The 13,005-nt window shown below is 44.1% G+C and overlaps 1 protein-coding gene across 5 annotated transcripts in view; it reads right to left on the reverse strand.

The window, feature by feature from the left end:
- SEPTIN2 (septin 2) overlaps window positions 1-13,005 on the reverse strand; it is a 59,717-nt gene that overhangs the window by 8,248 nt on the left and 38,464 nt on the right. For 3 of the 5 annotated variants that reach the window (XM_039489405.1, XM_039489403.1, XM_039489404.1), the window contains exons 11-12: window positions 5,395-5,452; window positions 1,162-1,274 (exon numbers count right to left, since the gene is read on the reverse strand). In XM_039489405.1, the coding sequence (XP_039345339.1) occupies window positions 1,170-1,274; window positions 5,395-5,452 (163 nt within the window). In that variant the 3' untranslated portion in view covers window positions 1,162-1,169. Of the gene's footprint in view, window positions 1-1,161; window positions 1,275-5,394; window positions 5,453-9,170; window positions 9,487-13,005 lie in introns of those variants that run through there. The other 2 variants (XM_039489402.1, XM_039489401.1) reach the window with 1 other exon arrangement.

Genomic DNA, 13,005 nt, shown 5'->3' on the forward strand with positions numbered 1-13,005 from the left:
CAAGCACTTACTAAGAAGGAAGAAAGACAGCTTATAAATACTTCCAAAAATACAGGGTTGAGATGAAGTTTTTGGTTAGATCTAATAGGGAACTGCAGGAGGTCTATGGTGAAGCAAGTATAATAGTAGTGAAATCCTGATGACTCCAATGGGTAGGGCATGTAATTGGGATGAGAGAAGACAGACTAGCTAAGCATCTCTTGCAAGGACATAGTTGTGGTGTCTGACCAAAGAGAAGATGGAGGAAAAAATTTAAGCAAAATCTAAGAGCTGAATGTGAATTACCATCAATGGAAAAAAAAAATGCACTTGACAAAAAGATGTGGGGGCAAACAGACTGGCCAAGGTCTTCCATGGTCTACATAGTCAGGGAGGAGGAGGAGTAGATGTGTATTACATTAACCTAGTCTAAAGGTCATAAATGCACAGATCACCATGGCACAGTCCACATCACAGGACAGTGTACTGTCTCCTGGTTGTGCATAGATGTAAAATGAATTTACTGAAGCCAATAAAATCATTTGGCCATTTTAAGTCCAGGAGAGGGGAGCCTGTAGTCATCTTAAATCACCACTTGATCAAAGCATTGCAACAACAAATAACTATTTATCCATGAAAATTCATACTTTGTCCTACGAGCGCAGAAGAATGGACTTGGATGGTAGACAAAGTCTAAATGTAGCTTTTCAGATAGCTATTTAAAATACATACTAGCAAGCCTTTAAGTTCACTGTCACCATTCTTTAAGTGTCAGAACAGTTTGCCAGATGGAAGCTATCTCCACTATTAGAACAGTAGCACATGACAGTGTTCTCAAGACAAAACTCAAACAGAAATTAAGAACTGAATATAGTTCTCATCATTTTTCTGGAAATTGAAAGTTACATTTTAAAAAATGTAATCAAGTTTTCATAATACTTTTTTCATTCAGACCATCAATAGTCAATTAAGTTAAGTTAAGTATGCTTATTCTGTCCTCGAGGTACTGATTTACTTCACTTTAAAAAACACCAGTATAAACATTTAAAAAAGTAACATGAAATGGATTCAACTTCTTAAACCAATCAGTTGACCTGTTATTGTTTTCCAATTACTTGAAACACCTACTAAGGACAATTTATTTTTCTTATTGCGATTATAATAATCATTTGAAGGTCTTACCAAAGAATTTATACATGGTGTCCATGAACTGCACTGCTGTCTCCCTCACCACCTTGCATCTGCATTTGCATCTGAGCCTGCATTCTCGCAATCATCTCTTGCATGCGACGAAGCTGGAAAAGACATAGTATAGAAAAAGCCTTTTAGTCCTCTCTCCTAAGCAAGTGGCTATTCACTGCCACAACGGATTGTTTCCTATTCAATGACAACTAATTTTGGTCTTCACTAATACTTTGATGGTTAGTTAAACATTAAAAAAAATATATAGCTTTTCTTCACTCTCAAAAATATGTAAGTAATTTACTGATCAAAATAACAGGCATCACTTTTGAAATATGGCACCAGTTTCCCAAGTGTGTCTCAGCAGAAGCTTCTACTTCCTCTATTTCCTGTTGGTGTTATTTTCTTAGTTACAGCAATACATTAAAATAGATTGTGTGTGGTGGTGTTGGAGAGTTGAATTAAACTATTTACAGTCACTGAAGTTATTAGTAAAGCCCTAGTCTGCAAGCTGACTTATGTCCCCTCCACCCACCCCTTGATCCTTGACAGAAAGAGACAATACTTGAAACATTCCAGCTATAGTAAAATAATTCAGACAACCTCTTCTGTGGCAGATAGGGATTGCTGCCAGGAACCCAGTTGTGCTGGTAACGCATCCATCCATCCAAACATATAGGATATTAAAATTAAAAAAAACTTAGACTGGGGTTCTACAAATTCAAACATTTTAGAATTATTGAATTGTCTCTTTAAATGCACAAGTCAGGAAACAACTGTTGAGATTAACCCAACCATATTGCATATATAGTAACTCCTCGCTCAACGTTGTAGTTATTTTCCTGAAAAATGCAACTATAAGCGAATCCAATTTCCCCATAAGAATCAATGTAAATGGGGGGGGAAGGGGGGGGTTAGGTTCCAGGGAAACTTTTTTCGTCAGACAAAAGACACACACACACACACACACAGTAAGTTTTAAACAAAATTTAATACTGTATACAGCAATGATTGTGAAACTTGGCTGAGATGGTGAAATCAGAGGGTGGGATATTTCCCAGGGAATGCCTTATTGCTAAATGATAAACTAGCACTCAGCTGAGCCCTCAAGGGTTAACACATTGTTGTTAATGTAGCCTCACACTCTACAAGGCAGCACAAATGGAAGGAGGGGAGACAGAGACATACACCGTGTGTGTGAAAGAGAGAGATGCATTGCCCCTTTAAGCATGCTGACCCCACTAACTACACTGCCTTTTTAAGTAGATCAGCAAGTTGAGACAGCAGCTACTGCCAGCAAGCTCCCTCAGTCCTGAGCACTGTCATGTCCCACCCCCACATGGAGATGGGGTAAAGGAAGGAGCGGTGGGCAGGAGCAAGGGGGAGGGGGACACCCTGACATTAGCACCCCTCTTCCCCCCCATCCCCTGCACAGCAAGCAGGAGGCTCTGGAAGTAGCTCCAAGGCAAATGGCAGGAGCAGCACACAGCAGTGGGGGGGGGGAAGGACAGCTGAACTGCCCAGCAATTGATAGCCTGCTGGGTGACTGCTGGACAGGGAACTCAGAGGAGCGGGGAGCTGATACGGGGGCTTCCAGTCCTCCTTGGTTCCAAGCCCCCACCGGATAGCTCCAATGAGCTGCTCTTTCTGCAAGCTGTGAACAAAGCAGGTGGCTACCAAACAAAGTTATAAGGGAGCATTGCACAACTTTAAACAAGCATGTTCTCTAATTGATCAGCAACGTAACAAAACATTAACTGGGACAATTTTAAGTGAGGAGTTACTGTATGTAGTCTTTTTACGTTCTATTTAGGCTACTGAATGACGGTCTTGATAGATTTAAAGTAATGGAGCCAACACTGCTCTAGGAACTTTGTTTTTTTAATGCCCTGGCTTTTGTGCATTAAGTTTTCACCCTTAATGCTGCATTAATAGATTTCTGCAATTTAATTTATTTTTTTTTAAATAAGTTAGTATAATGACCCTAACAACCTTACTCCATCCCAGCCACTTCGCACATTGACAAGTCTGCCACCCCCATGTTAACTACAGTCGTCCTCAAGAGATCATCCTCACTCCAGTGATAAGAGCACCAGTGGAAGGCAAGGGGTTCAGAAGGTGTCTTGTCCTTGTTAAAAGGGACACCGTGAAAGGTTTCTACAATTGTGGGGAGCGAGATGTTTTACTGCTGTGAAGGACTACAAGCTCATCTCTAGAGATGGTGGGGGAAAGTTTAGTAATGGATAGGGTGACCAGATAGAAAGTATAAAAAATTGGGACACTTTTTTCAGGGTGGGGATGGGGAAGGGGAATAATTGCCTGTATAAGACAAAGCCTCTAATATTGGGACAGTTGGTCACCCTAAGCCCAGGGCTCCCTACACAGCTCAGCTGACTCAAGTCCCACTAACCCTGAGCTTAAACTGCAGTGCAGACTCACCCGCTTGGCTTTATAACCACCCCCACTGAGAGAGATAGTTGGGGAGGGCACATGGGAAACTGCCCCACATCGAGGCACCAACCATCCCTGCTCTCTGCTGCGGACCCCTTGGTGCCCTCCCTGCCTCCAGCTGCTGCAGGCTGCAATCCCCGGCCAAATGCCCTTGTTGGGTCACAGCTGCTTGCAGGGGAGCTATTTACATCGCTGGTGCGCATGGTGCCCAGCACTGAACGGAGCCCGTGCACTGCAGGGAGCTGTCCGTGCGGTGAGTGGGGAGCGGAGCTACCTGGTCTGCGGGGCGGTGCTGGGGTCCCCTCCAGCCACCCGGAGCCAGGTGGCGGCTCCCTGAGTGGCACTGTGCTGTCGCTTCGGGGCAGGCTTCTCCCCCAGCTCACAGCTGCGCCAGCTTGCTGCGCTTCCTGGGATGGCGGGAGCCTGGGATGGCACACTCTGGCACTCTGCACCACTCACAGGGCCCTGACCCTAAGAGCCAGAGGGACCTGCTGGGGGGCGAGGTGGGGAGTCCCGGCGGTGCTTACCTGGGGCGGGTCCCAGGAAGCATCCGGCAGGTCCCTCTGGCTCCTAGGGTCAGGTCAGTGGGGTGGGGGCGGAGGGCTCTCTGCCCGCTGCTGGCGCCTGCAAGCCCCACCCCCACAGCTGATTGGGCAGGAGGGAGCCGGTGTAGCACGCAGAGACCCCCCCTGTCTCTGTGCCTGGGCCGCCAGCACTGCAGGCGGGCAGGCACACTGCCGGGGGCTGTCCCAGGAACTGCGGCCACGCCAGCCCTGGGACTTTGGCGGTGATGGTGAGCGGGTCTCCCGATATCGGGACAAAGGTCATCCTGACCGATGTGCGGTTAGGACGCAGGACAAATGTGTTAAAAATCGGGACTGTCCCAATAATATCGGGACATCTGGTCACCCTAGTAATGGAAGGAAGTTATTTGACTGATTATCAGATTGCATGTTCAAATGCAAATTCTAACTGCAGTATGCAATCTCCGTTTGCTTATAATGCTGTTCACACTTGTCAAAGCACTGGTTATCACTGAGTAACAACCATATGCTAAGTGTGAAATTTAATTTTTCAATGTGAATTTAAAGTTCACAAAAAGTGCCCTATTAAAGTGCTGAAATTCTATAATTACAACACAAGCTTCTCCCCACTGCCCCGCTACATGGATAATCCTGGTTTAGCAGAACTGTATCTAGAGGCAAGAAGATAATTGTCAACTGTCCATTCAATAACTTTGTGCCTCAGAATGCTCCGAAGGTGCAGACTGATGCCAGTTGTAGCAGGGATTTTGTAATATGGTCACATCTGCTCACTATGAATTGGAGCGAGCCCACGCTCATTTCACAAAGGACTTAAAAACAACCAGCAGATGGCAACTACTTTCTGATCCAAAACAGATATGAGCCAGCAGCCAGGAGATTAAAGGTTCCATATACAGTCACTATCTTGTGCCATCCAGTCCCCTCCAAGATGGAATTTTGAAAAAAATCAGCTTTGAATTTACCAGAGCGACCGAGCGAGCAAGCAAGCATGCACACAGTTGTGACAATTCTTGAGAGAAAGTTTTCATTCTCCTGTCACTCACACTACTGAAATTTTGTTATAACTGGGGAAAAAAAAAAAGGGGGAAAAGAAAAAGAAAAAAGAGACAACAAATCCCCCCCCCCACCTTCTGCACTGAGACCACAATGAAATATTTTGCCCCAAAGAAAATAATTAAGGAATGAAAAGTGGGCATTTCTGCAATACAGAGCTTGTCTATAAAGAAAACATTCTTACTTCAGCTTCTTTTTCCTGCAAAATCTGATCTTTATTCACTTCCTCATCTTCAATTTTCCTAAGATTAAAAAAAAGAGAGGCATAAACATTCATCAACAACATGCATGCCTTCTGGTTCATTTACTCAAAGTGGCAGCTTTATATCTGTTCATAGGTAAGGCTAAGATTATGTCACTAAGGTCACAAAAGTCATCCAGAGATCACTGACATTTTCTGCTTCAGCCCCACACCACCAGCGGGAGCCCTCCCCTTCTCACCCAGCAGGGCTTGGGCTCTCATCCTGCATCAGTTCCATTTTGTCAGTTTTGTTTGTTTGTTTGTTTGTTTTTTAAACACTGACTTCCATGAATTTTTGTTTATTGCCTGTGACCTGTCCCTGACTTTTACTAAAAATAACCATGACAAAAATCTTAATCTTATGAATAAGCAACCAAGATTCTCATTCTGAACCAGACTTGCATTCTTATCTCTCACATGTAGTTTCTTTAAATACACATAGGATTTATTTAGGCACTTTCCCCACATCAACTGAAAAACGTTTTTCATAAGAAAAACCTTTTTCAGAGCAAGTACACCAATTCCCCCAATCCACCTCCAAAAAAAGAAAAACCAACAAAGAAGCTTAAGACAGGCACAAGTGAGGAATGCAGGAGAAAGTTCCTTGCTGTGAATTAAGACAGCTGTTATCCTTGTTCTATATGCAGGACTTAGTATTATTTTTGAACAGTGTTTACGTGCAGTAATTGATGCAGTAAAGATAAAGTTGTGTCCATGCACGTATTTGATTACCACAACAGAGGTATACTAATATCAAACAAAATTTGTTCATCATCACCTAAATACAATTTACTAGAGATGGTACAAGTGCTCCACTGTTCTCTTCTGTCCTTCACAAGTTCAACCATCTTATTTTCCAAAACCATGTCAGAGAAGCACAGGTAGATCCATCTCAGAAGAAGTACTAGGGTTCATATATCTATGTGACTGAAGCAAACCAGAAGTTTAAGATGATGGGCAAACTATGAGCATGAGTTCAGAAGTGACATGAACGCTTACGCCCAAATAAATTTGTTAGTCTCTAAGGTGCCACAAGGACTCCTCGTTGTTTTTGTTAAAATAACTGGGCATCAGTTTTGGGTTTTCCTAGAGGCCCACTAGGATCTGTGTGAGGAATTTGGCTGCCCTTGCAGCTGGTACTGTTTCCTATAAGATCAGAGATATGAAATAGAACTAGCATATACACAGGTTTGCGATCAACCATATGAAAAGCCATGCATTATCATCAAGATTTAAGATAAAGCAAAATGTCTTCTCAAAGTACCAAGTGCAAACCTAGAGCTTTTTCAGAAGAAAAAGATCCTTCACAATTCCTCCTGGCTTCTAAATATCTTGCCACTTAATTCAGAGCTGGATTTCATGTAGCATATCATTGCCATTCCAATAACTTGGGAATTTTATTTGCATTTACCATTGACTCAGTGGGACCAACACCTAAATTCCTTTACTCTTCTATATATTCCATACATAATTCAGCTTGCTCAATAAGTGGGTGCATTTATAGCCATGTATCTGGTAAGGCCTGTTAATCAGGCGTACACATGTTCTGTAAGTGACTTAAATATGATACAAATTCAGATATGTACATTGATGAGCACCATATAAAATATTTAGGAAAGCCTCCCAAAATGAGGGCAGAGCAGCATTCTTTCCTTTCTCCACCTTTGGGGCAGTTTGAGAGAGACAAAAGAATACAGGTTTTTTAAAAGCGTGTATACATCTGTTTGGAGGAGATCTTACTGTGAAAAAGCAAGCTCCAAGCAAATCAGTCGCAGAGATGTGTTTTGCAGTCATGTGTAGAGTTGTATTCAGAAGTGGTATAAAGAGCAATATATATTGTTAAGACAGCATCAAATGCAAACAACCACTAAAAAGTAGGCTTATCACCTATGTAGACTACAGAAGAGTGATGATGACATCATCTTTCAACATCTGGCTTCAGAAACCAATAGCACTTGCAAAGTAGGTTTAATTTTAACTGCTAAGTAAGTAACCCAATGCAAGTTACAAGGGACACTTCAACTTAAAGTTTAGCCAATTTCAAGCTGTTAGAAGTAGTTTCAAGTACTACACATACCATGTTTCCCTGACATTTTTTTCTCCTCTCCCCATTGCAGCATCAAAGACCCATACAAATTAAAAAAATTATTAAAGCTAATGTTAATTTTTTTTTATAGTACACAGATTAAGAAAAGAGTGTCTGTATATCTGGGTATAGTGCTCAGATTATTCACAATACATAGTTTGTTTTAAAAAGGCCCAAGATACATATAGTGCATAATCAGCAATAATAAATCACCAAATTAAGGTGAATAAATTTAACAATTCCGTTTAGATTTAGAATCTGAATACTCAGGTATATCACTCATGAAAAGTTATACAGAGAGTTGGTTGTAGAAAGCAAATATAGGAATGAGTGTAGGTTGTCCCTCAGTAATTGTGCATTTAGGGTAGATTGTCCATTTGGAAAATACAATCCATGAGGAAAGTATTTCAGTTACTTTCCCCACTACGCTTCTCATCAGCACTCCAGCTCATCCCTCCTGGTATTGCCGATGTCTGGTGATGTGTTCTATGTAGATGTCCCTGAATCACCTGATGGCATCCAACACCATGAGTTGCCGCATCAGCAGAGCGTACCGCTGACAGATTCCACATTCTCTCAACACTTGCTCATTACTGGTGTCCCATGTGCCCAGGGCTCTGATGATCAGCGCATCTGTCTGAACCTGGTAAGCCTTAGCTCTCAAGGTGTCGGCCAGAGGGGCGTATTTCTCCACCTTTTGAGCTCTGGCATTGCGGAAGGCCGGGGTCCTGTTCTCAAAGGGCACTGTGACGTCCACCATGATGATCTTCCGGTCCTCATTGGTGATGACTATGTCTGGTCACAGTTGGCTGTCAGTTCTGGGGATGGTGGAGTTCATGGCAACCTTCCCTATGGGTGGTGGGATGGCTCCGACCTGGTGATCTTATATGGTGTTGTGTCATAGAATATCAGGGTTGGAAGGGAGGTCATCTATTCCAACCCCCTGCTCAAAGCAGGGCAAATCCCCAACTAAATCATCCCAGCCAGGGTTTCATCAAGCCTGACCTAAAAACCTCTAAGGAAAGATTCCACCACCTCCCTAGGTAACCCATTCCAGTGCTTCACCACCCGCCTAGTGAAAAAGTTTTTCTTAATATCCAACCTAAACCTCCCCCACTGCAACTTGAGACCATTACTCCTTCTGTCGTCTAGTACCACTGAGAACAGTCTAGATCCATCCTCTTTGGAACCTCACTTCAGGTAGTTGAAAGCAGCTATCAAATCCCCCCCTCATTCTTCTCTTCTGCAGACTAAACAATCCCAGTTCCCTCAGCCTCTTCTCATAAATCATGTGCTCCAGCCCCCTAATCATTTTTGTCACCCTCTGCTGGACTCTTTCCAATTTTTCCACATCCTTCTTGTAGTGTGGGACCCAAAACTGGACACAGTACTCCAGATGAGGCCTCACCAATGCCAAATAGAGGGGAATGATCGTGTCCCTCGATCTGCTGGCAATGCCCCTACTTATACAGCCCAAAATGTAGTGTAGTGTAGTGTGTCGCAGCTGCCAGGCTCTGGAATGGGGCTTGCAGCTATACAGGACGTGGGGTAGCATTTCATTGGCATAGCGGCATTCCTGCATTGCCATGGCTCCGTTCAGTGGGATACAGTTGAGCCGGGCCCTGTGGATGAACCTCCAGTCGGCAAATCAGGTGAAGCTGCCTCCACGGAGGAAGTGCTTGCTGGCGTCCCACTTGCATGTCACCTTGAATGCCTTGCCCTGGTCCGGCTTCCGTTTCAGGTTTTCCACGTATTGCCAGCGGATGGCATGCTTCAGGATCCTCTCCAGCATGGTTCTAGCTCTTGGAGTGATGATAGTGTGATCTGTATTCTTCAACTGTGGCACCAGGACTCCCAGCTCCTGGCATTCGTTGCACCACATCCAGTGGCAGCCGATACACTTCTCCAGTCGTTGCATAGCATTGCAGGCATGAGCGAAGCATGCATATCTAACCATATATTAAGTGTTGTCAAATGCATGAAGTAAACAAACTGATGTTTACTAAGAAGATGGTAATTTGACACCCACCACTTCATAATACAGATACAGCCCCTAAATTTATAGTTAGATAGGAGACAAAAACATCTTTAGTGTAATCTAGAAAGATACCACAAAACACATCGACTATCCTCAATCTGTCAGAGAATCTTGGTGTACACTGCCTATTTCCTGTTCTTTCAAGATTACGGAGGCAGAAAGCTCAGCAGTTTTAACTCTACTTTTAATCTCCGTGAGATTCTGAGCAGCACACAATCACAGATAGACCAGTTCTATATTAAAGCTATATAAACACCAAGACCTTAAAACACACTTGCTAGATAACAGGAATCCAGTTCAACAAAAAATCCCTTTAAAGACTAGAAAGGAGTTACAATTTCAAAGAACAAGGTGGCTGAAAACAGAGACTAATAGCTTGCTGGTCTGCCTGGAGGGAGAACTGAACTACCAGGCTACCACAGAGGAATTGGAACTCATTTCTATCCTGACCCATCTGGTTCTCTCTCCAGTCTTAACAGCAGGGAAAATCCACTGCTGGTTGTGAAAGATTGTCAGCCCTACTGGTGAGTGATCATGTAACCCTCTAGTGGCTGAAACATACAAAAGCAGTTTTCAACTTTTTTAAGCCAAGGCATACCTGATTAATTTCTACCTGAAACTCAGACCTCCTCCAACTCAAACACACATTAATTTTAATCAAAATTAAGTTTTCCCTGTCTCCTTCACTCCTGCTGTGAAGGATCTAGCTCTGTTTCTCCCACCCTCCAAACTCCCAGAGAAAAGGGAACTACCATATTTAAAGTAGGCATCATCTGTCAACTACTCTGCAATACAGGAAAACTCTGCAGTTTGCAGGAGGTAAAATAAAGAGCTTGTAGTGGAAGCTCAGGTTTACCCTGTGATTTAAAAAACAAACAAATCCAACCACCTGTCCATATAGTAGAATCTGGTGAGAACATTAAATTCCTTTTCAAAAGCGGACTGCCAAGATGGATTTCTAACCCTGGAGACACTTCCAAGAACAATAGAATATCTTTTGCCTCAATCTCACAGTATCTGTCATCCCGTTTTTCTGTCACTACTACCACCCCATCCCCTTTCTTTGAGAATGGTAGGGAGAATTTAAAAGAACATAAGAGAAAGAGGGAGAGAACAGAACTCATTCTCATTTTTCCATTCCCCCCTCTCAGTAAATGAACATGGAAACCCTTTCAGAATGGAGAGCCAAACAGCTGTTGGAGGAAAACGAAAGCTGTGGTGCTAAAGACTATTGGGAATTCCCTCATAGATAAGGTATTACAAGTTCTTGATTAGCAAGATAGCATACTAAAGGCAATCATTCCTTATTAAAGGCTTAATCCAGCAAGGTTCTGAGGGAGTTGCAGAGCCTACCTGCCAGTGGGCAAGGGATGCTTGTGAGGAAGTCTAAGAATTTATTAGTAGCTGCTTCCACAGCTTCATTTCACATCCACTGGCTCTACTGGTACCCAACTGACTCCAAAGGACAGTAAACCAGTTACAATTCAATTTTTAGTAGCGGGAAGTGTGGTTTACATATACCCAGCGTAACATGCATTCTGAACAGAGAACAATGGATAGAATCTCAAGCTTTATATCAACTGTAGCTGTTTCTGATCCTTCAGAGTAGAAAAGTGATACTCTCAAAAGGGATTTTGTACAAAATAAGACCATGGCATTCCATAGGTATCTTTACAATGACTCCTGGATCAACTATTTTCAGTTTACAAGAATCCTTCTTTCCCCATCCCACTGAATGCTAGCCTTTATTCTTGCCTCAGAGAGGAATTCAGTTCTTTCCTTCTCAAAGACCATGTGATAAATGAAGGGCGTTGGGGGGGGGGGGGGAAGAAGAGCTCCCTTTTATGGACAGCCAGCCAGCCAGTTAGCTATAAAGTCCTTCTTGGTGGCTATTCTCTGCTTGCTTTACCTGTAAAGGGTTAACAAAGTCCCTCAGGTAAAGGAAAGGGAGTGGGCACCTGACCAAAAGAGCCAATGGGAAGGCTAGAACTTTTTAAAATGGGGAAAAGAACTTCCTGTCTGTTTTTTTCTCTGGGAAAGAGGGGAACAGGGAGCAGTTATGCTACAAGAAGCTTTATGCCAGGTATGATCATAAATCATCAGATCATACGTAGAACTACTTATTTGGAACTCCCAAATGGTAAGTAGATCAGAAATGTTTAGAAAAAGACACAATTAGGTTTATTTCTTATGGCTAATGGACTCCCCTGTGTTAACCCCCGATTCTTTTGTTTGCTTGTAATCTTTAAGCTGAACCCCCAAGAAAGCTATTTTGGATGCTTAATTTTTGGAATTGCTCTTTTAAAATCTAGCAAAAGCCTAAATTCCAAACGTATTTTCTTTCTCTTTTGGTTTTAATAAAAGTTAACATTTTTTAAGAACAGGATTGCATTTTTGGTGTCCTAAGAGGTTGGTGCATGTTGTTCAAGTGACTGCTCATATGCATTCCAGTTAGGTGTGTGCGCGCCGTGTGCACACTCGTCGGAAGATTTTTACCCTAGCAACACTCGGTGGGTCGGCTGGGCGCCCCCTGGAGTGGCGCCGCTATAGCGCCAGATATATACCCCTGCCGACCCACCCGCCCCTCAGTTCCTTCTTACCGCCCGTGACGGTCGTTGGAACTGTGGAGAGCGGCTTCGCTGACCTCCACAACCCTAGCTTCTCACTGTTATTTACTATTTCTAGTGTATATAGTTCAAGTCATTGTAGTTATAGTTAGTGTATATACTTGACTGGAGGATTGGGGGAGTAGCCCCTTTTCCCCCGACCCGGTGCGGGCTCATGCCCAAGGCACCGGGATTTAAACTGTGCTCGGCCTGCCAGAAGCCGATGCCGGTGGGAGATCCTCACGAATCTTGCCTAAAGTTCTTAGGAGAATCTCACCTGACTGACAAGTGCCGAATTTGCAAGTCGTTCAAGCCAAGAACAAAGAAGGAGCGGGACTTTCGCTTAAAGCAGCTCCTAATGGAATCGGCACTTAGTCCTGCGGCGCCGGCACCGACCACTCAACAGTCCACATCGGTGAGGAGCGCACCTTCGGCAGCAGCTCACTCCAGTACTGAGAAGGACTCCCGGCACCGTCATCAGCCGGCACCGGCTCCTCGGCACCGATCTCTTTTCCCATCTGGGAAACGTCATGCTGCTCCGGCCACATCCTTAAGGAAGGCGCACGCACCCAGGTCCGTAGGTCGGACCCCGGCTATCGCGCCGGCACCGTCAACTCCGGCACCGCAGTTAGCAGCTCCTCCTAGCGCGGCACTGTCGATTCCGGCACCGCAAGGGCCGTCGAGTCCGGTACCACATAGCTCCCCGGTTCACGCTGCGGTTGAGCTAGCTCTCCCTTCTACGCCGGAGACCTTCTCGACGGCACGAGAGCTCATCGCGCTGACGGAGTCGATGCAGCCTCAACCCCTGGCACCGCCGGTGCGGG

The sequence above is a fragment of the Mauremys reevesii genome, linkage group 9 (assembly GCF_016161935.1).
Source record: "Mauremys reevesii isolate NIE-2019 linkage group 9, ASM1616193v1, whole genome shotgun sequence".
Lineage (NCBI taxonomy): Eukaryota > Metazoa > Chordata > Testudines > Geoemydidae > Mauremys > Mauremys reevesii.